At 39.1% G+C, this 22,899-nt stretch overlaps 1 protein-coding gene across 1 annotated transcript in view; it reads left to right on the forward strand.

Annotated features, from left to right (window-relative positions):
- Positions 1–22,589, forward strand: part of LOC146457744 (phosphoglycerate kinase-like) — a 38,063-nt gene extending 15,474 nt beyond the window's left edge. The window contains exons 7-8 of the mRNA XM_085091565.1: positions 12,461–19,095; positions 21,324–22,589. Coding sequence (XP_084947691.1) covers positions 12,461–12,501 — 41 coding nt within the window. The 3' untranslated portion in view covers positions 12,502–19,095; positions 21,324–22,589. The remainder of the gene's footprint in view (positions 1–12,460; positions 19,096–21,323) is intronic.
- The last annotated feature ends 310 nt before the right edge of the window (positions 22,590–22,899 follow it).

Here is a 22,899-nt window from a genome sequence, read left to right on the forward strand (position 1 = left end):
TCAATCCAAGCATCAATTCTTTATCCTAGGGGGCATGAAAATTGACTTCCTTCAGATCTTCGAGTGTTGTTCTCTTGGTTGAAATGGGCGCGCACAGGAAGGTCATTTCTCCCGTTGATGACATCTCTACGGTGCTCCCTGAACCTGTCCGCCAACCTACGGCCAGTCTCCCCGATATAAACTGTTGATAGGCATTTTGTGCATGTCAAACAGTAAACCACGTTGTCCGTGATGCAGGAATAATGTCCTGTGACATTAACCTGCCCTTTGGGTGTTGTAATAGTGGGAGACAGATTGACGTTGGGACATGTACGGCAAACAGTCCTGTTACAAGGGAAGGTTCCTGGTGGTTGGTTCGAAGGATTTTGAGGTAGGGCTGCTTCTGACTAGCAAATACTTCAGATTCTTTGCACGCCTGAAAGCCTTTAGTGGTTTATTGAAGATATTGGCGGTCGTGTTGTCTTCATGAAGGATCTGGAAGTTCCTTGAAATGATTTTAACGGCAACCAGGTTTCTTGGATGAAAAGTGGTGACAAATGGAACTCTGTCAATAGCGGTGTTGTTTGCGACGACACTGTTCAAAATTTCAACCCTTGATTTAGTCGATGCTTGAATGTGTTCTTCCCCTTCTAATGGCGTCATCTGGATACTTGCGTGTTGCAAAAGAGGTCTCCATTCTTGCTGCCTCGATCTCAAAATCAGCGTCATCACTGCAAATCTTACGCAGTTTGAGAAACAGGCTATATGGTATGGATGACTTGCAACTGTTAGGATGGGATGAACTGTAGTTGAGGTAAGAGTGGCTATCTGTGTCTTTGTAGTGTATAGAAGTGGCTATGCGATCAGCTCGAGGCTTCATGTAAAATTTCCAGGAAAGGAAGTTTGTCCGAGGAAACAGACCATGTATATTTAAGGCTAGGGTGAAAAGAGGAAGCAAACTCAAGGAATTGACGGAGGTCCTCTTCACTACATGAAGCTGTGCCCCCATGTAACGCTTGTATAAGTCTGGCTTTATACCGGTATAAGTCGAAAGCATGCGTTCCTCAACGTAGCCATCTAAAAGACATGCATAGTTCGGCCCTAGTCGACTTCCCATGGCCACTCCACCAGTTCGCTTATAAAACTCACAATTAAATTCAAAAGTGTTGAATGTCAATACTAGTTCTGCCATTCATAAGGGAGTGTCTGTAGGTGGTTCAAGTATAGAGCTCTCTCTTGTCGAAATAGCATTGCAGTGCGCGGAGACCTCCATCATTTGGTATAACTGTATACAGCGACTTAATGTCCATTGTAAAAATTAAGCGCTGCCGTCACTGTCTCTGAAATGGAAGGAATCGAGGATATTCAACATTTGGGTGGTGTCTTTCACATAGCTGTCGAGGCTCCGCACAAAAGGCGCCGTTAACTGGTCAAGATAGACGGCCAGAAGTTCAGTGGGACATGAACAAGTGGAAACAATAGATCTACCAGAATTGTCAGGCTTGTGGGTCTTGGGTAACAAGTAAAATTTGGAAGTACGTGGGTGTTCTACAATAAGATTAGTAGCGGATGGCGGAAGTTGGTTGTTCTTTATAACAGTGGTAATGAATGTCTTGACCTCTTGTTGAGAGCTTTGTGTGGCATCACTAGGAATCTTCTTGTAGAACCGTTTGTCTGCCAGTTGCCTGTTGGCTTCAGCTATGTATAGAACTGTTCTCCGCACAACAAAGGCACCTCCTTTATCAGCCTGACTGATCACTGCATCCGTTCTGTTCCTCAATTTATGTAATGCTCATTGTTCATCATAGGTTAACTTGTGCCGTGTCAATCTGCACTCGAAATCAATTTGATTTTCTTCCCTACGACATCTATCAATGTAATGATCAACGGCTGTAAACTGTCCGGGTGGTGGGGTCCATTTGCTTTGTCTGGGTATTAAGGTTTCTAAAAAGCCTGATGTAATCGTGTCCTGCTGATGGTTAGCATTACTGGCATCGGTGTTAGACGAATTGCTAGCGATGGTATCATTGATCTGGTGCCTCACCGTTTGTGTGTTTAGATGTTTGGTGGAAGTGGGCTTTCACGCGTAGACGTCAGGTAAATCTCTCATAGTCTTCCTTCACTTGGAATTCGTCCGCTACAGATGTTGCAGGAATTAAATTAACACCCTTGCTGACAAAGATCTTTCATCTTCATCTAAATGAAGATCTCCCGGAATACTAACAACTAACTTATCTGTGTTGGTTTGGACTCGTGCTGCGCCATTAACAACTGTAACAGGTTCAATGGTGTTTGGTATTGATTGGTTGGCACACAGATGATTGATCTTGTCGTCCTTCACTATACACAACCGTTCATACTACTGTCTATTACGTCTATGAATCAATTGCGAAATTCGAAAATAGACCTGTGCATCACACACAGTTTTCAAAACATTACGGCAGTTTGACATCTCCACTGTTAAATTGTCATTGGTACGTTTCATGTATGATATTAGACCAGGAGCCATAATCAGGGATGGAGACCGTAACAAGATGCCATTTTGACTTGTGGGCTTGTCCCCATGTGTTGTACCAAAGAATCTACTTTTAGAAAAAGTGCGCCGTACGCACGTGCGTGCACGCGTGTAAATGGCCAGGATCATTTTCATCTTCATACAATGGCTTGCGGCGGACTCCGTGAAGTCCAGGAGGCTGTAATTGTAGCAAATGCGGAAGAAATTATTGATGACGAAGATTTTGTTTATCTGCATAACACGTTTTCTTCAAGACCCGTATATCCCTATTGGAAATTTGAAAGGTTTGATGAAAATGCATGGAGCGATACAGAGTGCAAAACGGAGTTACGTTTTGAGTTGTTCGAGTGCTTGGAAATCCCGCCAAAAATTACCTGCCAACAGCGTACCATTTGTAACGGAAAGGAGGGACTGTATATTTTACTAAAGAGACTGGCCTATCCCTGTCGCTACACTGACTTACTGCCTCGTTTTGGCAGAAATCCTACTGAGCTATGTTTGATTTGTAATGAAGTCCTTGACCATATTTATGCCGCTCACCATCATCGCCTCCAATCCTGGAACCAACCCTTTCTGCAAGAAGATAGCTACACAGCTATGCTGTGGCCATGCACCAGCATGGGGCACCTCTCAAATTGTTTTAGGTTCATTGATGGAACTGTGCACCCCATTGCACGACCACAGCATAACCAACGGGTTGTGTATAACGGGGATAAACGACTGCATGCGATAAAATTTCAGAGTGTTGTTATTCCAAATGGTTTGATTGCTAATTTGAGTAGCCCATTTGAGGGTGAACGACATGACAGTACGATGCTAAATCAGTCTGGTTTGCTGAATGATCTCCGACAAATTGCATTTTACAATGGTGAGCCTCTTTGCCTATATGGAGACCCGGCCTATCCTCTTGGTGTTCACCTTCAGGGTCCATACAGGAATCCCAACATCAGTCCTGAACAGATGCAATACAATCAGGCTATGAGTGAAGTGAGAGTTTCTGTGGAGTGGTTGTTTGGCAACATTACCAATCATTTTAAGTTTATTGATTTCAAGAGGCAAATTAAGATCAGTTTAAGTGCAGTCGGAAAGATGTATGTTGTTTGCCCATACTTGCCTTTACGGTAACTTAGTATCTGAAAAGTTTGACTTACAACCTCCCTCTTTACAAGAATATTTTTAGTAAACATTGTAATGTAGTATTGTAGTAGTAATGTTAAGTTATGTTACATTTGCTATTTGAAGGGAAGGTGATTGAAGGGTTTTTAAAAGCAAGAGAGGCGTGAATTACTTGTTTGCCTTAAAATTAGTCCAAATAAGCTCTATTTAATTTAATGGAAAAACAAAAATTCAATAACCACACAATCAGTTCAAAAACCCCACATCAGTTGTGTGACAGAAGTCCTCTATTAATGTAACTACAGGTGAAATGTTTTTTATTTCAATGGGACAGGTAGGAGGAGAGGGGAATGGAGAGGGTTTTATGGGGGTGAGGTCCATATTTAGAGTAGGCAGAAAATACGAGTAGAATTAATAATAGGCCTTATCACGGTTTTCGACACCATTTTGACGGGTAGGCAAACAGGCTTGAAATAACAGTGTTTGTATGGAAATCCGATGTCAAATAATTTTCATAAAACATCGCTTCTGAAAAATTCATGAATTGGAAACTTTTGGCACTAGGAAAAGGATTTTAAGAACAAAATTGGAGGGATGTGGCAGTGACAGAAAGCGTCCAGTCGTGTTTTGAACTTTCCATACATTTCCCTGTATTTTTTCCCGTGAACTATTTCTAGTAGCAGTTCACGGCTGGTTCGCTATACAGACAAATGTATGGAAAGTTCAAAACACGACTGGACACTTTCTGTCACAGCTACATCCCTCCAATTTTGTTCTTAAAATTCTTTTCCTAGTGCCAAAAGTTTCCAATTCATGAATTTTTCAGAAGCGATGTTTTATGAAAATTATTTGACATCGGATTTCCATACAAACACTGTTATTTCAAGCCTGTTTGCCTACCCGTCAAAATGGCGTCGAAAACCGTGATAAGGCCTATTAGTTTCTATATATTACTACAGGCTTACAGGCATTTACTAGATACATGTAGCTATTGGCCACTTATCCATTGTTTGTCTTTGTAAGATTCATATTTGGAAACGGCTGCCCAATAATGTAGCTCTTTCTTGTACATAGCCCCGTTTCCTGCAGATTAGTGGCCCATTGGCCACTAAACTGATGTGGGGTTTTTGAACTGATTGTGTGGTAATTGAATTTTTTTTTCATTGAATTGTATGGACTACGCCCCCATAAAACCCTCTCCCCTCCCCTCTCCTCTTACTTGTCCCATTGAAAAAAAAAAAAAATCACCTATAGTTATTCTTACAATTGAGGTCTACTGTCACTGAACTGATGTGTGGTGTTTGAACTGCTTGTGTGGTCTCCTTTTGTGGTTACTGAACTTTTGATTTTTCATCGAATTGAACAGAGTTGATTTTGTAAGACAAAATACACCACCAAAATATACCATCACATTTCTTTCATATACCACACGTTCGACATTCAAATCCTAGCAGTATGCAGGATGTTTGTCCCATGAACCTAGTTTAATGGCCTTAGCTCCCACGAGTCTCCTGTAGCTCAGTGGTAGAGCATCCGAACTAGTAATCGGAAGGTCTTAGGTTCGACTCCTGATAGGAGCATGCGGATTTCTTTTTTCCGAGTATGCTTGCGTCACTTTCTAGAATAATCATCATTCTCAAGAAATGTCATGTTGACTACTTCTGCTTAAAACCTTTCAATTGAAAGCTATGTAAATATTGTTCAAAATAGAGTAGTTTCCATTTGGTCCAACTAATTATAAGATTTAACAACTATGACCTTTTGTTTTCAAGGAAATATTTTGTTGTTTATTTGGACCTTTAGTACATTGGACATAATTATGCAGTGAATTATTGCTCTCTGGTTTTGTTGTATAATGTTATCAACTTGCTGACATACTACAGTGGTTGATTTTTTCAGAAATTCAAAGTCTGAAAGGTTATTGAAAATCATGATTTTAAAATTTACCTCAGACTGAGATTTCAATATCCATAGCTCCCCAGATGGGAGTGTGGAATAGGACATCCAAATTAACCATGTTCCTTATTCAAGGTGCTTTTGCGAAATTTTTAATGAAGCATTGTTTACACAGGTCTTAAAATGATTGTTGACATATAGTGATTTTTACAGGAAAAATTCTAGCAACTATTCACAAATGGGAATGTTAAGAACTCTGAGTGTAAATTTAATAAATAATATATTAAGTAACTTCTCAGTGTAAAAATTTAAACGCAAAAAGGACCTTATTCAATGATGAAAAAAAGGAAATTCATTTCACCCATCAAAATTGCTTCACATAATGAGTCATTCTTTTTTAAGAAGGGTGTTGAGTGCCTGGGACTGCTGCTGCATCAGCATCATAAGCTGCTGTTGCATCATGTTAAATTGCTGTTGCTGTTGTTGCATTTGATGCAACATTTGACTCTGCATTGTTTACATTTCTTGTTGGTATGTAATCTGGGCTTGTTGAAATTGGCTGGTTACTTGTAGTAACTGTTGTTGTTGTAATTGTCGTTCCTCTTTTCTTTCTTGCATTTCCTTTTCCTTTACCTCCTTCATTGCTGCTCCTTTTTCTTTTAACCAATCAATGGCCTCCCCTCCAGATCGTCTCCTCTGTTTTACTTTTTTTGGTTCATCTTTCTCATCCTCCTTCCTTTTTCTTGTCTCACCAAAGCGTTCCATGGCCCTTTCTCTCATCTCTATTGCTCTCTTCTTCTCACTTTCAGCACACTCCTTCTTGGCCTCTGTCTCATCAGTCCTTTTATCACACTCGTTGCTTAGCTTGAGCAATTCCTCTAATAACTCTTCCACATCACTTTGATCTAAATCACCCCCACCACTTTCCTTTTCTTCTCTCGATAGCTTTACTCTTAGTTTTTTGGCCAGCACATTGAACCTATCTCTAACATATCGTGTAGTGACATTAAAATTCCCTTCTTGAGCACAGGGTGTTGAGGCAGCCCTTTGCCAGGCACTGCCTCGCTCTCGTGACCCTTGTTTATGGTTAAAGACCCCCTCAGCTGCGACTGCTGACAGCATGAGGAGGTCCTTGGCCTCTGACCATACCATGACAGACCTAAAAGAAGACAAGCAAAAATGCAAATCATAAACAATTTTAATTTCCCAGAACCTCTTGTGACAAAAGCTTTCGCAAATGTATTTCACAGACTGTGATCAAAATATGTGCAAATAGCATGGGTATAACAGTTGCTGTATGCTCGTTCTGCTAAAATCCGCAACAGAAAAAAATATGAAAGTTATGGTTTTGATTTTAACTTAATTTGAAAGTTTATTGTTCATCGTATAATATCAGGGAAGGTAGGCCAATATCAACAACCCATATCTTCCTAAACAGAAATTATGTAAGAAAACACTGCAAGAAAATTTTGCAAAGAAAATTTTTTGCTGCAAATACCATTTGAGTCTACTGACTGAGAATGCTTTTGACTTTTGTTTGAAAGCTTGTAATGCTTGAAACACTTGAACTATGTCAAGACCAAAGCGGCAAATGAGCTGGGTTTACTGGTATTATGTATTCTGCTAGGTTCAAGTTAGAGGGCACAGTTGATTCTACATGTTTGAGTGGCAGTTGACATTGGGACATATCAAAATAATATTCCTTCAGCAGGGCATGTTTAAAACACAAAATGGCAAAATGATGATAAGATAAGTTAGGATAAGCGTCAACTTGGAAATCAACAGTCTACATGTATATTTTAAGTCATCCAACAAGGCATTTATTGTGATGATGATGATGATGATGATGATGATGATGATGATGATGATGATGATGATGATGATGATGATGATGATAAGATAGGTTAGGATAAGTGTCAACTTGGAAATCAACGGTCTACATGTATATTTTAAGTCATCCAACAAGGCATTTATTGTGCTGTTCCTTTGAAGGCTGTGTTTGTATGATGATGTATTCTGTAAATTACAACCATTTTCACTGTTTGGTACATAGGAGGGAGTAAGCCATGTATCTTTAAACATACCAGCTTTCATCATGCTATGATCAACGGACTAGAAAATTTATTGGTGAAAGAAAGGACAACCAAACTTAAACACCTGACCTTAAGTGGCTAAAAGGAAGAAAGGCGTTATCCTTACATGGCTGACCCAATGTTGGGGAAAATTCAAACATTTTAAGTGAAGTACTAATGATTAACTCTCATCTGCAACCATTTATAAAATTTGGTCACTTCTTTTGCAAGGCATGAAACACTCAAAAACAGTCATTCCAATTAACTGATTACCGGTATAACTTCTTTACATTTCCCACGTCAGTTTGATTAAAAATATACCCATCTTCATCACCCAAATTCTCATGAACCGTAAAGATGGATGTTGAGTAATTATCCCAAGATGACAATTATCTCAATCTATCTTGTCATGTTGCCATTTTACCATGGAGTCTTGAAAAAGTTTGGTTTTAGTTTGTTTTAAATGCTAAAATGGAAAAAACATTTTCATATTGAGCTACATCAACATAACCAGATGTTAATTAATACCTTTTATATCATCTTTACATGTACACATTTTGTCAATGTCATGGACAATTGATGCAGGTCTCCCCTCTTCTCCGCACCCAACTCCAAAGAGCACTCAAAGCACCAGCTAGCTAACATTTATGCATATAATCTGAACACACTGAGGGACTGTACCTCCTAATACAGACTGGGGTATTTTACACAGTAAATGACTATGTGGGAAAAGCAGATCTTAGCAGGGATAATTGCATTTGAAATCATAAAAGAAAACTGGGGGTAATTAATTACCACACATTTTAAAGAAATCATTCAGAAACAATAATAGTTATTATATTTAAAGAGCCTGAAAATATAAAACAATATAAGGATTTTTTTTTTAAATTGATGCTTGCCCTTATGTAGACCGGGGAGGGGAAGTGGGGGGGCTGCAAATGTATGCAAAAGTCAACAATTTCCCACTTCTTTTCACAGATTATTTATAAAACATCAATATGCAGTATGTCACGGTCGCTTTGTTTACATGTAACTGATCAGACGTACTTCACATAATTATTAATTTGAATGTTATGCATTTACTGCATTCACTTTTTGAACTGAGCTGAAAACAACTCTGGAAGCGGAATAAAGATTTTAATATTTTCTTTAATTCTTTTGCAATCATCACGGCCTTTGAAATTTGATTTTATTTTATTTATTAGTTTTAATTTTTGTCTGTTTTAATCTCTCTGTGATGCCTGAAACTTAAAATTATTTAGACAGACTCATGATATGGAGATCAGTCTGCGTGAACTAATTAAGGATTATACAGCTGGAATAGAATTTTTCCTACCGTTCAGAACTTTTGTTGTTTTAATTAAAAGTTTAAGAAAAATGACATTTATATATACAGCTTTGATTTTTGAAACATGTTTCGACAATTCTTCTGTCATCTTCAGTTTGCACAGCAGATAAAAAACATTTCTTCATTTGCATGCAGCTCATACTACATGCCAACAGATGGGGTTGGAGTTGATGAGAAACCAAAATGTACTATTGAACACTTTCTCTTAAAATTTGCTGAGATCACATATTAAGCACATCAAAAGTTTATGCTCAAATATGATAGATCTTATTTATTTCATGCTTTGGAAGAAAACGAATTCCAGCAGTACTTTTCACGTTTCTCACCGCTGACTTCCAAAACAATTTAAAATTGCTTGATTCCATAGATTTCGCTAATGCCAGAGCATAATGGCGATTGATAGCTGTCTTTTGTTTTAATTCTCCCAGTTGAGCCATTTCTTCAGCAGTGAACCTTTTCTCTGTAAGCTGTTCTTTGGGTATATCAAACACCGGTCTTCCTCTTGCAGCAGTAAATATTTGTTGTGCTTGGCACGATGTGGAAAGGCCTCCACTTCTCGATCCATACAGAAATTCTCTAGCTTAGGCAGCAAACTATTCTCGCGTCAACAATTCCAGTATCAAGGTATCTTACCGTTGTGTGATGCAGCCAATGAACACGATACTGTAGGCTGTCGATTCGATCAAAGGTAAGTGTTTCTCAAGTCAATTTCCTAATGATAACACGGACTGAAGACGAGTTATGATAATCATTTCTTGTTCGTCGGCCGTCTAGGACTCAGTCGGCATAAATTAAAATATAAACATTTTGGCAGGAAATAAATTATTGTGTCGAAAACTCGTTACTGAGTGTCATGCCGAACTGCATGTTACCATGTCAAAATACCAAAATAAAACGCACATCATGAAAAATGGCATTACGCAATCACAAAACTGCAGGTTTCGCTGTTGGAATAGTAGAATATCAGAACTGAATAACAGAACTGCATGTCTGAATAACAAAATACCAGAACTGAATAACAGAACTGCATGTCTCAATAGCAGAATAACATAACTGAATAACAGAACTGCATGTAGCAGAATACAGAATTGAATAACAGAACTGCATGTCTGAATAACAAAATACCAGAACTGAATAACAGAACTGCATGTCTCAATAGCAGAATACCAGAACTGAATAACAGAACTGCATGTCTCAATAGCAAAATACCAAGTATTAATTTTGGCGGAAATCACACTTCATACATTGCCCCTAGAATTTTGATGTTTAGATACAGAATGTTTGGATCATTTTGCCTTGAAGCTGGTGTCAGCCGCTCGTTCTTGCAAGGAAAAGACTTGTCATATTTTCACCTGTTTTTGTGAGATAATTAAGGAAGAAAGCAAACCCCGTTGTTCATTAACAATTACAAACTGGCAAATTACTTTGTAGTGAAGGCTTCTTTGCAACGTAGCTTTTTCCGGTAGCTTTAAAAAATTTGTTTTTAGCCTTTCTTTTCGCGAGCGCTCAACAAGACATTACCGGGGAAATGGGTTTAAACTCACTGATCATTTTTACTAAGTTGTACGATAATTGTTTTTAATGGCCAATCGAAAGCTCTAAACCACACCAAGATCTCACTTTTCCCTCCTTGTGAAATTTTTTTGGATTTTCAAGTTATCTTTTTTTAAAGAGGCGCAGGCCGTCATTGTTTCGTCGCATTTGCTATCAACCAGTGTCAAACTTTTGCGTGTTATTATACTTGAAATATTAACTTCATGAGCGATGACGCTGTTTTCATGTATTATGTTAATAGGTTTCTACGTAGCTTTGATTCTTTGATGGCCTAGCATAGAATTATGTGACTGATGTAAATCCAAGAAAAATTTTGGCGACGTTGTAGTCTATCAACCATTCAAACTTCCCGGGTTTTACAGCAAGTGACGTCACGATGGCCCGCATCATCCGGCCAAGCAATCCTATTGCGAAAAGCCAAAGTTGACCCCTCCCTCCTGGCCCACTCTTGGTTTTGATATATGTAAATGACATCCCCAATAACTAAGAAAAAGCAAATATTAGAACATTTGCTGATGACACCACTCTATTCTACTCTTCCAATTCTCTACAGAACCTTGAAAAAAATATTAATGAGGAATTCAAACATCTCAGCTACTGCTCAGCTAATAAACTGTCTGTAAACTTCAAGAAAACCCACTATATGACAATCTCCTCCCCCTAAAAAGCAAATAAGCTTAAGTTTAATATACACAGTATTGAAGAAAAGAGGTACATCAAATACTTAGGCATCTACATAGACAAAAATCTAAATTGGGCTCCCCACATTCAACATATAAACAGCAAAATATCTAAAAATGTGGGAATCCTTTTCAAATTACGCCATTTCTTACCTATAAATACTCTCAGATATATTACTTACTTATCTACCCCTACCTCCTTTACGGTATTATGAGTTGGGGAAACACCTACCCAAGGAGATTAACCAAAGTTTAAACAAAACAAAATAAATGTATATGCTGCATATTTTTTAGCCATAATAGAGAAAGCAGTGCACCTCACTCCAAACTACTAGACATACTCAACATAGACAACATTTTTAGACTTAAAGTCTCCCTGCTAGCACACAAAATCTCACAAAATGAAGCAAATATCCCTGAAGTATTTCAAAAGTACCTGATAAAGGTGTCTGATGTTCACTCGCACAATACCAGGTATGCCTTAAATCTTAATTTTCATGTACCATGTGTAAGATCAAATTATGGCAAACACACATTTAAGTTTGCTATAACCAAAATCTGGGAAGAGACTACTACTGACATAAAAACACTTAGCTACTTCCAGTTCAAAAAACAATATAAAAGAATTCTGCTTAACTCTCAAGGGTAATTTAACTATGTATATTTTAATATAAAAGTGGCAGTTCCATATGATCGTCCATAGTTGCCATGGTACCAAGCACACTATTACTAGTATTTTCATTTATAATATAACGGTGGTTAGCTCGAAAGCCAAGCTCCTCTGACCACCGTACACTTCTACCAAAGCCATTAACTTCTTTCTTTTCTCCTTTTATTTGTTATTTTATTCCTATGTTCCTATATACAATGTAAATACTGTATCCAAGTGTAAATAAACTGAAACTGACTGACTGACTGACTGACTGAATGACTGACTGACTGACTGACTGGTTGGTTGGTTGATTGATTGATTGATTGATTGATTGATTGATTGATTGATTGATTGATTGATTGATTGATTGATTGATTGATTGATTGATTGATTGATTGATTGATTGATTGATTGGTTGGTTGGTTGACTGACTGACTGACTGACTGACTGACTGATTGGTTGGTTGGTTGGTTGGTTGATTGATTGATTGATTGATTGATTGATTGATTGATTGATTGATTGATTGATTGATTGATTGATTGATTGATTGATTGATTAGACGTATGCAGGTTTGCGCCAGGGAAAGGGCGGGGAACGCGCAGAAGGAAATTGAGAAAATATTTAATTCTTGCTGTGTTTTATCTACAGGTAAAACTCTTCCTGGCGTTGCCGCCCTGTCGGAAGCCTGACTAGACATTAGTCATCTGTGAATCACAAGCAGTTACAAAGTAGTATTTGGTCAGGAGGTAGTTAGCAATAGGTAACAGAAAGGACTGTAAGCATAATTAATGGTGACAATTAAAAATAATAATAATAATAATCAATGGTGACGACCTTTAAAGACCACGCTCAACCAGTGTCCTCTTGTGCGCCTTTGTTATTGTTATTATCCGGGACCTTTGAGGGAGATTCGCATGTTGAACTGTCAAAATCACTTACCCAAAGTTAGATGGTGTCGTACTCGCACAAGACAGACGAACGCATTGGAAGTTTTTAAAGCCGCGCGTGATTTTTTTATATCCCTATCTTGAAGGTTGAATTAGACAGATATTTCCACCGATGAATCTACCTTTGATCTCGTTCTATAAGATAAGGTAGTTCTTTCTCCAGTCGCTTGTCGATGCATTTGGCAGCAAGCTCATAATCCGTGTTCCAAGCAATCTCGTTCTCAGAGGCTGCTCTGGGGACGAGATTGCAAGACCCTGGGCTAATCAATGTCAAAATCCAACAAATCGAAATCTGATTGGCTAATGCATTTTACCGCAAGTGTCTTTGAAACAGGAAATGAAATAGACTGTCAAAGACATCGGAAATTGGGCGAACCAAAAACCGCCATGAGAATCGAAATGCAACCAAATTTCCATTGAATTTGTTTTTGACAGTGGGACAACGCGAAAAATATAACAAGTGTAGATCACGACTAAACGGAAAAGGCGCGAAAAGCTTTACGATATGTTGCAGCGTTTGACAGTATGACACTTGCGTCGAGGGTCGCATCGACGTTACGATGGGCCTGACAATTTTCGGAAAAACTTCTCTAATTATCGATACTGAAATGTGGTTCATAGTCAATGCTGGCCGTTTAATATGTCTAAAGTGGATAAAAGTTTGACAGCCTTTCTCGTGCTTTTGAAGGAAATGAAAGGGCAGAAAGAAGCAAACTTGTAATCCATTCGCACCGCGGAGTAATCTGCGAGTTGATCTGACTGGAGCAAAATTTATTCAAGATTACTTTGTTGAAATGGAACAGATATTCTGTCTGCAGCCCAGCAGAAACATAATTGAAGGTTGAACAAGGAAAACTGTCAAACAGCCTATTTTACTGCTGCGTTAAAAGCAGATTATTCAGGAATGCGTGGCCCAAAAAGTGGTTCAGTGGTTCAGCGGTCGGACAGAAAGACAAAAATATTAACGCTTGGAAAAGCGGTCTTTGTCACTCTTTACACACAAGTTCATTGCTGTGCTTTCTAAGTTTGCAGCTTATAGGACTGATAAACCAAATCGAGTGCAGGTAAAATATTTTTTTTAGGGTTACACTGAGTGTGTGAAAAAAAGCTTCGATTTTCTTAGATTTTCAAGTTGCTGGTTATTTGGATTGAAAGTTTACAGAGTTGTGTCTTGTTATTTTAAAAACGTACTTCTGTTATTTTATTGTATTTTTTCTGTGATCATGGTATCTGGGTAAGCAAAAGGTGATCTTGTGAAACCTACCGTTTGTAAAGTTCCACGGCGGAAAAAATAAATTGAGCTTACGCTTGTAAACAAGACAGTTCGTTTGGATAAAAAAAACTTTAGCAATGATTGATTTGTTGTCAGTTAGGAACGATATCTTTGCTTAAGTTTCTCGCATGTTGTTTGAAAATCTTTACCCTGTTTTACTTAATTAGATTTAAGCTTACATAACCACCGACCAGGCGCTTTTTTCGTTTTGAAGAAACTTGGCTATTTCATGCTGCGTTGCGTTATATTCACGCCCATTTTAAAGGTTTTGAAAATTACACAGGCGAAAACAAGCTTAATTTGATTCCAAATGAGTGTAGTACAACAAATGGTTTCTAATCGCCATTCGACTATTTAATATTACTAGCCTAAATATGTTTTCTTTTTGCTACTGCCTATGGAAAATGTTTGGTTTTCCAAAACGACCTGAGGATGTGCAAAATGAATTTCTCGCGGTTGAGAGAGGCAAATCGCCGAAAAACAGATTATATGCAGCGTTTGCCGGTTTTGGTTGTTCTGTTTTCAAGGAAGTCTCACATGAATGGCAATCATTGGCAAACGGGAGGGATGAAGGTTGTCACCTTTTTCACTTGTTTTCTTGGCCTCTGATGGTCTTTCCCAGAGGCTGTCTTCCTCCCCGTCAGCAGTCAGGCTGGCTTCCCGGTTTCTGACGGCCAAAGAGCCAATCGTACCCAGAGTCCTCAGGCTTCTTGGTCAGCGGTTAGTCGCAAGGAGAGACCAGGAGGGAGAGGTCAACTCGTGGGTTCGGCTGTCCGGATGATACAGGCCATCGCAATCTCGTACCCAGAGTCTTCAGGCTTTTTGGTCAGCGGGGCAACGCCGGGAAGTCGAAAAAATTCAATTTTTTTGATTGACTGTTCCGTAACGGTTTCCATTGTTTTACCGCAGAAATCCTGCGGTAATAAAATTCGATGTCCCCAGAGCAGGAGGGAGAGGTCAACTCGTGGGCTCGGCTGTCCGGATGATACGGGCCATCGTGACGTCACTTCCTGTGAGGCGCGGGATTTTGTCCAGTTTCGAAAATGGCGCTGGTGATTTTGTTGCATCAAACGATTTTTTTTTTCCAGCCAGGCTCCGGATGGGGTTTGTTTTCTTGCTGAGTAGACTTTTAATCTTCTTATCTCGATATAGGTAAGTGTTCACTTATTTTCAACCATGAATTATGCTGAAAATATTGCAGTGAAGAGTTACGTGTACTTGCGCTGATCGGAAAAGCTGAGATTGTCCGCGCCAGAAAAATTACATTTTATTAATTACACAAAGTACTGGTGAAACTGACATTTGGCTCGAGACGAGGTCAAATCTTAGTGCAATCGTTCCAGTTGAGATTAGTAGGTTATATTCAACTGTAAAAATGATCAGTACGTTTGTTTCGCCGAGTGAAAAAACAGTGAAAATTATAAGTTTGTGTTTATTGCTGAAACTTGACCTGAAGTTATAGAATTTGCCTCTAACATTATTAAAATAATTGATAGATACAAAATGATGATTCAAAGGAGTTTATTTTAATTTACCCATGCCATTTAACCTTTGTAAAGAAGACTTTTGCTGAGCAACCTAGAATTTTGAAAAAGCTTGCAAAATATGCGGACGCCCGAGGAAACCGACTTTCTTTTGAACTGATCATTAGTTTTTGCGAGAAATTTCACGAAATTTCACACCAAATCGGCAACTCCTGACTCAGTTTTCTGGCCGAACATATTCACAATATCTTCAGCTATCTCTAGAGCTCTGATAAAGAGACATCTTGTCATAGAAATAAACTTATCAACTGAAATGATCCACAAAACAAATGAGCAAGGAGACGATAAATGCTGTGTTTCAGTTGATTTACATTAGTAAGATGATGAAAGAGTAGAAGTTGAGTTAAACTTAAGTACTAGTCCAGAGAGTAATTGAATTTTCCTTATGTATTCCAAATCTATGAGAGAAAAACTTGTGCATTGCCCCTAGAATTTTGATGTTTAGATACAGAATGTTTGGACTATTTTGCCTTGAAGCTGGCGTCAGCCGCTCGGCCTCGCAAGGAAAAGTCTTGTCATATTTTCCTGTTTTTGTGAGATAATTAAACAAAAAAAGCAAACCCCATTGCCCATTAACAATTACCAACTGGCAAATTACTTAGTACTAAACGGTTATTTGCAACGTAGCTTTTCCGATAGCTTGAGAAAAAAATGTTTTCGCCTTTCTTTTCGCGGGCGCTCGACCAGACAGTACCGGAGAAATGCGTTTAAACCCACTGATCATTTTTATTAAGTTGTTAGATAATTATTTTTAATGGCCAATCCAAAGCTCTTAACCACAGTAAGATCTCACTTTTCCCTCCTTGTTAAATTATTTTGGATTCTCAAGTTATCTTTCTTCAAAGATGCGCAGGCCGTCACTGTTTTGTCGCATTTGCTATCAACAAGTGTCAAACTTTTGCGTATTTTCATACTTGAAATATTAACCTCATGAGCGATGGTGCTGTTTTCATGTATTATGGTAATAGGTTAAATCATAGCAATGATTCTTTGATGGCCTTGCGTAGAATTATTTGACTGATCATCCAAGTAGTTTATCAATCATTCAAACTTCGCGGGTTTTACAGGAAGTGACGTCACGATGGCCCGTATCATCCGGACAAGCAATCCGATTGCGAAAAGCCGAAGTTGACCCCTCCCTCCTGCCCCAGAGTCTTCCCGGCGTTGCCCCGCTGACCAAAAAGCCTGAAGACTCTGGGTACGAGATTGGGGCCATCGTGACGTCACTTCCTGTGAAGCACGGGATTTTGTCCAGTTTCGAAAATGGCGCTGATAATTTTGCTGTATCAAACGACTTTTTTCCCAGCCAAGCTCCTGATGGAGTCTGTTTTCTTGCTGAATAGACTTTTAATCTTCTTTTCTCGATATAGGTAAGTGTTCATTTATTTTCAACTCAAGAATTATGCTGAAAATATTGCAGTGAAGAGTTACGTGTGCTTGCGCTGATCGGAAAAGCTGAGATTGTCCGCGCCAGAAAAATTACATCTTATTAATTATACAAAGTACTGGTGAAACTGACATTTGGCTCAGGATGAGATCAAATCTTAGTGCAAACGTTCCAGTTGAGAGTAGTAGGTTATATTCAACTGTAAAAATGATCAGTGCGTTTGTTTCGCCGAGTGAAAAAACAGTGAAAATTAAAAGTTTGTGTTTATTGCTGAAACTTGGCCTGAAGTTATAGAATTTGCCTCCAACATTATTAAAATAATTGATAGATACAAAATGACGATTCAAAGGAGCCTATTTTAATTTAACCACACCATTTAACCTTTGTAAAGAAGACTTTCTTTTGAACTGATCATTACTTTTTGTGAGAAATTTCACACCAAATCGCGTACTCCTGCGCTCAGTTTTCTGGCCAAACATATTCACAATATCTCCATCTTTCTCTATTTCTCTGATACGGAGACAACTTGTCACGAAAATAAACTTATCACCTGAAATGATCAAAAAAAACAAATGAGCAAGGAGACGATAAATGCTGTGTTTCAGTTGATTTTCATTAGTAAAATGATGTAAGAGTAGAAGTTGACTTAAACTTAAGTACTAGTCCAGTGAATAATTGAACCCTCCTTATGAATTCTAAAACTATGAGAAAAAAACTTGTGCATTGCCCCTAGAATTTTGGTGTTTGGATGCAGAATGTTTGGTATATTTTGCCTTGAAGCTGGCGTCAGCCGCTCGGCCTCGCAAGGAAAAGTCGTGTCATGTTTTTGTGAGATAACTAAGCAAAAAGCAAATCCCCGTTGCCCATTAACAATTACCAACTGGCAAATTACTTTGTACTGAAGGCTTCTCTGCAACGTAGCTTTTCCGATAGCTTTAGAAAAAATAATTTTCGCCTTTCTTTTCGCGAGCGCTCGACCAGACAGTACCGGAGAAATGCGTTTAAACCCACTGATCATTTTTATGAAGTTGTAAGATAATCGTTTTTAATGGCCAATCGAAAGCCCTAAACCACAGTAAGATCCCACTTTTCTCTAATTGTTAAATTCTTTTGGATTCTCAAGTTATCTTTCTTCAAAGAGGCGTAGGCTGTCACTGTTTTGTCGCATTTTCTATCAACCAATCTCAAACTTTTGCGTGTTTTCATACTTGAAATATTAATTTCATGAGCGATGATGCTGTTTACATGTATTAGGGTAATAGGTTTATACATAGCTATGATTCTTTGATGGCCTGGAGTAGAATTATTTGACTGATCGTCCAAAGAAAAAAATTAGGGAGGTTATAGTTTATCAATCATTCAAACTTCCCGGGTTTTACAGGAAGTGACGTCACGATGGCTCGCATCATCCGGTCAAGCAATCCGATTGCGAAAAGCCGAAGTTGACCCCTCCCTCCTGGCTCCAGTTGTTCAAAGGCCGGATAACTTTATCCTGTGGATAAGTCACTATCGGACAGTTTTGATCAGTGCAAAGATTTCAGTATTTCCTCTTGTACAAGCGAATATGCACACTCTAACCACAGTTAAGTTTGGAAGTATAAGAAAACCTTGGACGACGTTTTGACCTGAAGTATATTTTACACCTAGACTGTTCACAGTCCCCCTATTTTTCCGTGGGATTCTCGAGACCGGTATGCTTCGATGGAACCGCCGCCATCTTGGTTTGTAAAAGCGAGCGCGATCTGGGGAGAGTGTCTAAACTACCGAGGGGAGCGGGAGTGGGTGTTAGTATAGTTGGGGATGGGAAGCGAAAAAATAGAGGGACTGTAACAGCTTCTCACCGTCTCGCGTTCCAAAGGTCCGTTGCACCAGCAACGGCGACACCTCATTGGTCAATTAGACAATAGTAGTTCTGAAGCGTTGACAGCATGACTGACGTATCTTTCACCGCCGGTTCTAAAAGGGGATACGGCTGGCGTGTAATGTGAAGATCGTGGGGAATGTTTTGATTTTTATCGTTTGTCTCGTCGGCTCGGAGGTCTGATAGTTGAAAATCAGCGGACGTTTGGCAGGCGGTAGCCTGCGAACGCAGACGTATTTCCGGCTGTCACTTCTCTCCGCCGAAAAATAACGTCTGCGTACCCGAGCGGCAAAACGATTTCCGTGACGTAGAAATTCTAAGCCAATCACCGTTTAGCTCATAAAATCACAGAACTACCACACGAGAATCGTGCGCGGTGTACACGTTAACTCATGAAAAACAATGGCGGACAGTATGGAGGACGCGTTTAGCAAAGTTTGCATTGCGAGGTTTTCGGTATTGAAAAGTTAAATAAGTACCAGGAGGATTCAATCAAGTATGTTGTAGAAAAGAAAAGGATATTTTTGTCAATTTGCCGACGGGGTTTAGCAAGTTGTTGATTTATCAAGCGTTGCCCATAGTGTTTTCGTCTGTGCAGTCAACTTGTGCGAAAAATATCGTGGTCGTGATTTCTCCATTGACAAGCAAGATGAAAAATCAAGTTAGTGGCCTTACCAAGTTCAAAAGTGTGTTGTCGGACCTACAAGACTCCTTCAGTTCGCATATAAATTGGTATGAAAGCATTCATAGCTTGCTTAAATGATCATTCTGAGCCTTTAGGATTAATCTTCGATATGCAATTGTGTATGCTAGTTCTGTGGCATTTGTTTAGCTCTATCGGCTCGGATTAACTGCAAGATTTCAGGCAGCGCTTAATAAATGTTATCTGTGAAGAGATATAGGATCCGTGATTTCGTTACTCGTGATTTCATGTTTGTATCTCCATTGTTTTGTGGCTTAGCGCGCATCCGGCGTTAAAAAATGTTGACGGGCCTGCCCGGCTCCACGTACGACTCCTGCAGTTCGCAAATAAATTGATAATAAAGCATTCATAGCCTAGCTCTGCTTAATGATGTTTATCTTGATCATGAAGGGAAATACTCAAATAAACCGAATTTTGAGCCGTTAGGATTAATTTTCGATATGCCATTGTATATGCTAGCTTTGTGGCGTTTGTCCCGTCGCGTGGACCACTCGAGTTTCAATCTATCATGTAATCTGATTGGCCAACGAGAAAACAAAAGTCGCTACGTCACGGAAATCGTTTTGCCGTTCGGGTACGCAGACGTTATTAGAGACTTTAAGCATCGACGACGGGAACGGCAACGGCGACGGAAAAACCGAGGAAAGACTGAGGAGAGGACGCGGTGGAAACAGTTAAGCAGGCGCAATACGACGACAGCTTCCCTCGAAGAGGATTAAATAGGATGGGCGCTTTCCATTCACCAAAAATTTTCGATTTGAATTTTCGGAAATTTCGGTCTCGAATGGAACGGGCTTATTCTCGGTCGGTTTCCACTTTTCGGGAACAGCTGAAAAGGTTGTCCTAAATTGTCGAAAATCTTTTCCGGAAAAGATGCTGTTCCGTTCGATTCCCACCCGAAATTTTCGAAAATTTCGTCGAATTGAAAGCACCCATCAAGTTTTCGTTAAAAGAAGTCAGAAATCGATTTTAATAATGAAATAACCGATGGAGAATTTTTACTGCTATTAACGAGAACGTGTTTGTCGGAGTTGCAGTTCTCCGATGTAAACAATTCAGACCATTTGATATATTTTAGATCGTAATAAAAATCACCGATATAACTAGAAATAGCGACTAGATTAACATTAATTTACTTCAAATGTTCTGCATCGAAGGCTGGGATTTCAAGAAACACTTTAGCAGTGCGAGCACGCGTGAGAATTTCGTTATCTTTACATCTAAAAATTTGAACTGAAAACTACGATATGACACAGTGGTTTGTGGTTTGGATGCTATTTTGAGCAACATAGACTGTTTATTTTTCTCCAGCTTAAATGTAAATTAAAAGTTCTAGTGTGTCTTGTTTTGAATAAGAAAAAGTAATGTTACACTGATGTTAGAGAGAAACATCGATGATTAGTGTCAGACTCGCAAGTCATTTCTAATTTTGCAGGCATCGTCACTAGCTTTCTGTTTTGAAACAGCCGACTGATGAAGTTATTATAGTTTCCGAAAAAATAAAACAAAAACTCAACGCGTACTTTACCTGCAGTATCCTTAAGTGCCAAGCGATATTAAAAATATCATTTTTTCGGGGCGAAACGAAGGTAAAATATGTGAAATGTTCTCACGTTTTCGGGCAACGCCAAACGAAGCTTTCTCACGTCGGGCCCCGGAACAGAACGTCTGGATATTTCCCGCCAGACATGCGCAATGTGGCATTTGGGTTTTCCCTCACAATGTCACGTCGCCGTTGCCGTTCCCGTCGTCGATGCTTAAAGTCTCTAAAGTCTCTATTTTTCGGCGGAGAGAAGCGACAACCGGAAATACGTCTGCGTTCGCAGGCTAGGCAGGCGGCAGACTGCAGTTTTCCGTCTCTTTGGACTGCTTTGAAGTAGATGGCGAACTGTAGGGACGACTTTTTTTAACAATTCTCTGGGGCGAAACAACACACACAAAGCGCTTGAAACGTTGCTGATCGTGGCTTTCCTCGCAAGCGCTTTTGCAAAGACGTGAAGATTTCCCATCTTGTGGATCCACTTCAACTCCAAGATCGATGTGCTTTAAAAAGATCGGCTAGAGGAATGCTGGCAACTCCAGCTCTTTCCGGGATCTTAAACAAATTTTCTGTGGAAATGTACTTGTTTTTCTTCCCGAAATCGCCGACTGCTATTTTGAAATAAATGTTACAAAATATGCGGCATGTATCTGAAGGTTTCGCTGTTTGCTTCACTGCATGTGTTCCGCTTGTATTGAAATTCACTTTGCAAATAGCTGATGTACTGTGCTGTATTTTCAAGCCTACACTCGAAAGACTTTCGCAACTTCATTTTATTTCGCAACTGTACTTTGTTTCGAAATGGTACAGAAACAGTACTATCGTATTTCCTTCAATTTGACATGTTTATCTCTGGGGAGTATATTTTTTGTTTGATTCAATTAGTCGAGGCGACAAAGTCTCGGCACGCCCCTCGAACACGAGACAGTGAGAAGCTGTTACAGTCTCCCTATTTTTCCCGCCGACTCCAATCCCCTCGGTAGTTTAGACAGTCTCCCCAGATCGCGCTCGCTTTTACAAACCAAGATGGCGGCAGCTCCATCGAAGCATACCGGTCTCGAGAATCCCACGGAAAAATAGGGGGACTGTGTCGTCGTCAAAAATCCCAGCACTCCCAGGATAAAAATCTCACGCCTATATCTTAGAAAAAGTTGGCAGGTATACATTCTTCGCACAAAAAGGACAATTTAACAAAAATGTTTGCATGTTATGTCCTGTTTATATCGTTTTTTAAAATATTCTTAATGCAAAGTAAAGAAATGCATTGAACATGATAATACTCAGTTACCAGAGAACCTGCACAGCTAGTTCTACCATTGTTGTTACTGTTGTTGTTTTAACATTTGTTAATGCTATTGTTATTATTACTGTTTCATCGTTGTAAATATGGTAACTTCTCATTACCATATATGATGGCAAGTCTTAATGACAGAAAACAAACAAATATTTTACTTTCTTTCTTAGTATCTCTTAGGACTTCAGATTTTATTCCAAATTTTAATTAAAAGTTCTACTGCCTGGATGTCATTCCTAACATTTGTTATTGTTACTATGCCAATTGGGTAATTTTCATTTAGCGACTTGCTTGTAAATAGTCAGCATGAGAAGCACCATATCAAGACGGGATGCATCATAATCCACCTGTATCTCAGATTATGACACTACTCAGTTTCAATTTACCATTTTTCTGTTGATGTTTTTTTCTCATCTTGAAATAACGTGATCTTGTGTTAACTTCAATAATGTCGATGAGGCAATACCAAATTAACGACTCAACATTCCACCCCACCTTTCTAATCCTAAGACACTGTACAGTTTTTTATGAAGCATGG

Source organism: Pavona decussata, unplaced genomic scaffold, assembly GCF_977016875.1.
Source record: "Pavona decussata unplaced genomic scaffold, jaPavDecu1.1 SCAFFOLD_237, whole genome shotgun sequence".
In the NCBI taxonomy this organism is placed as follows: domain Eukaryota; kingdom Metazoa; phylum Cnidaria; class Anthozoa; order Scleractinia; family Agariciidae; genus Pavona; species Pavona decussata.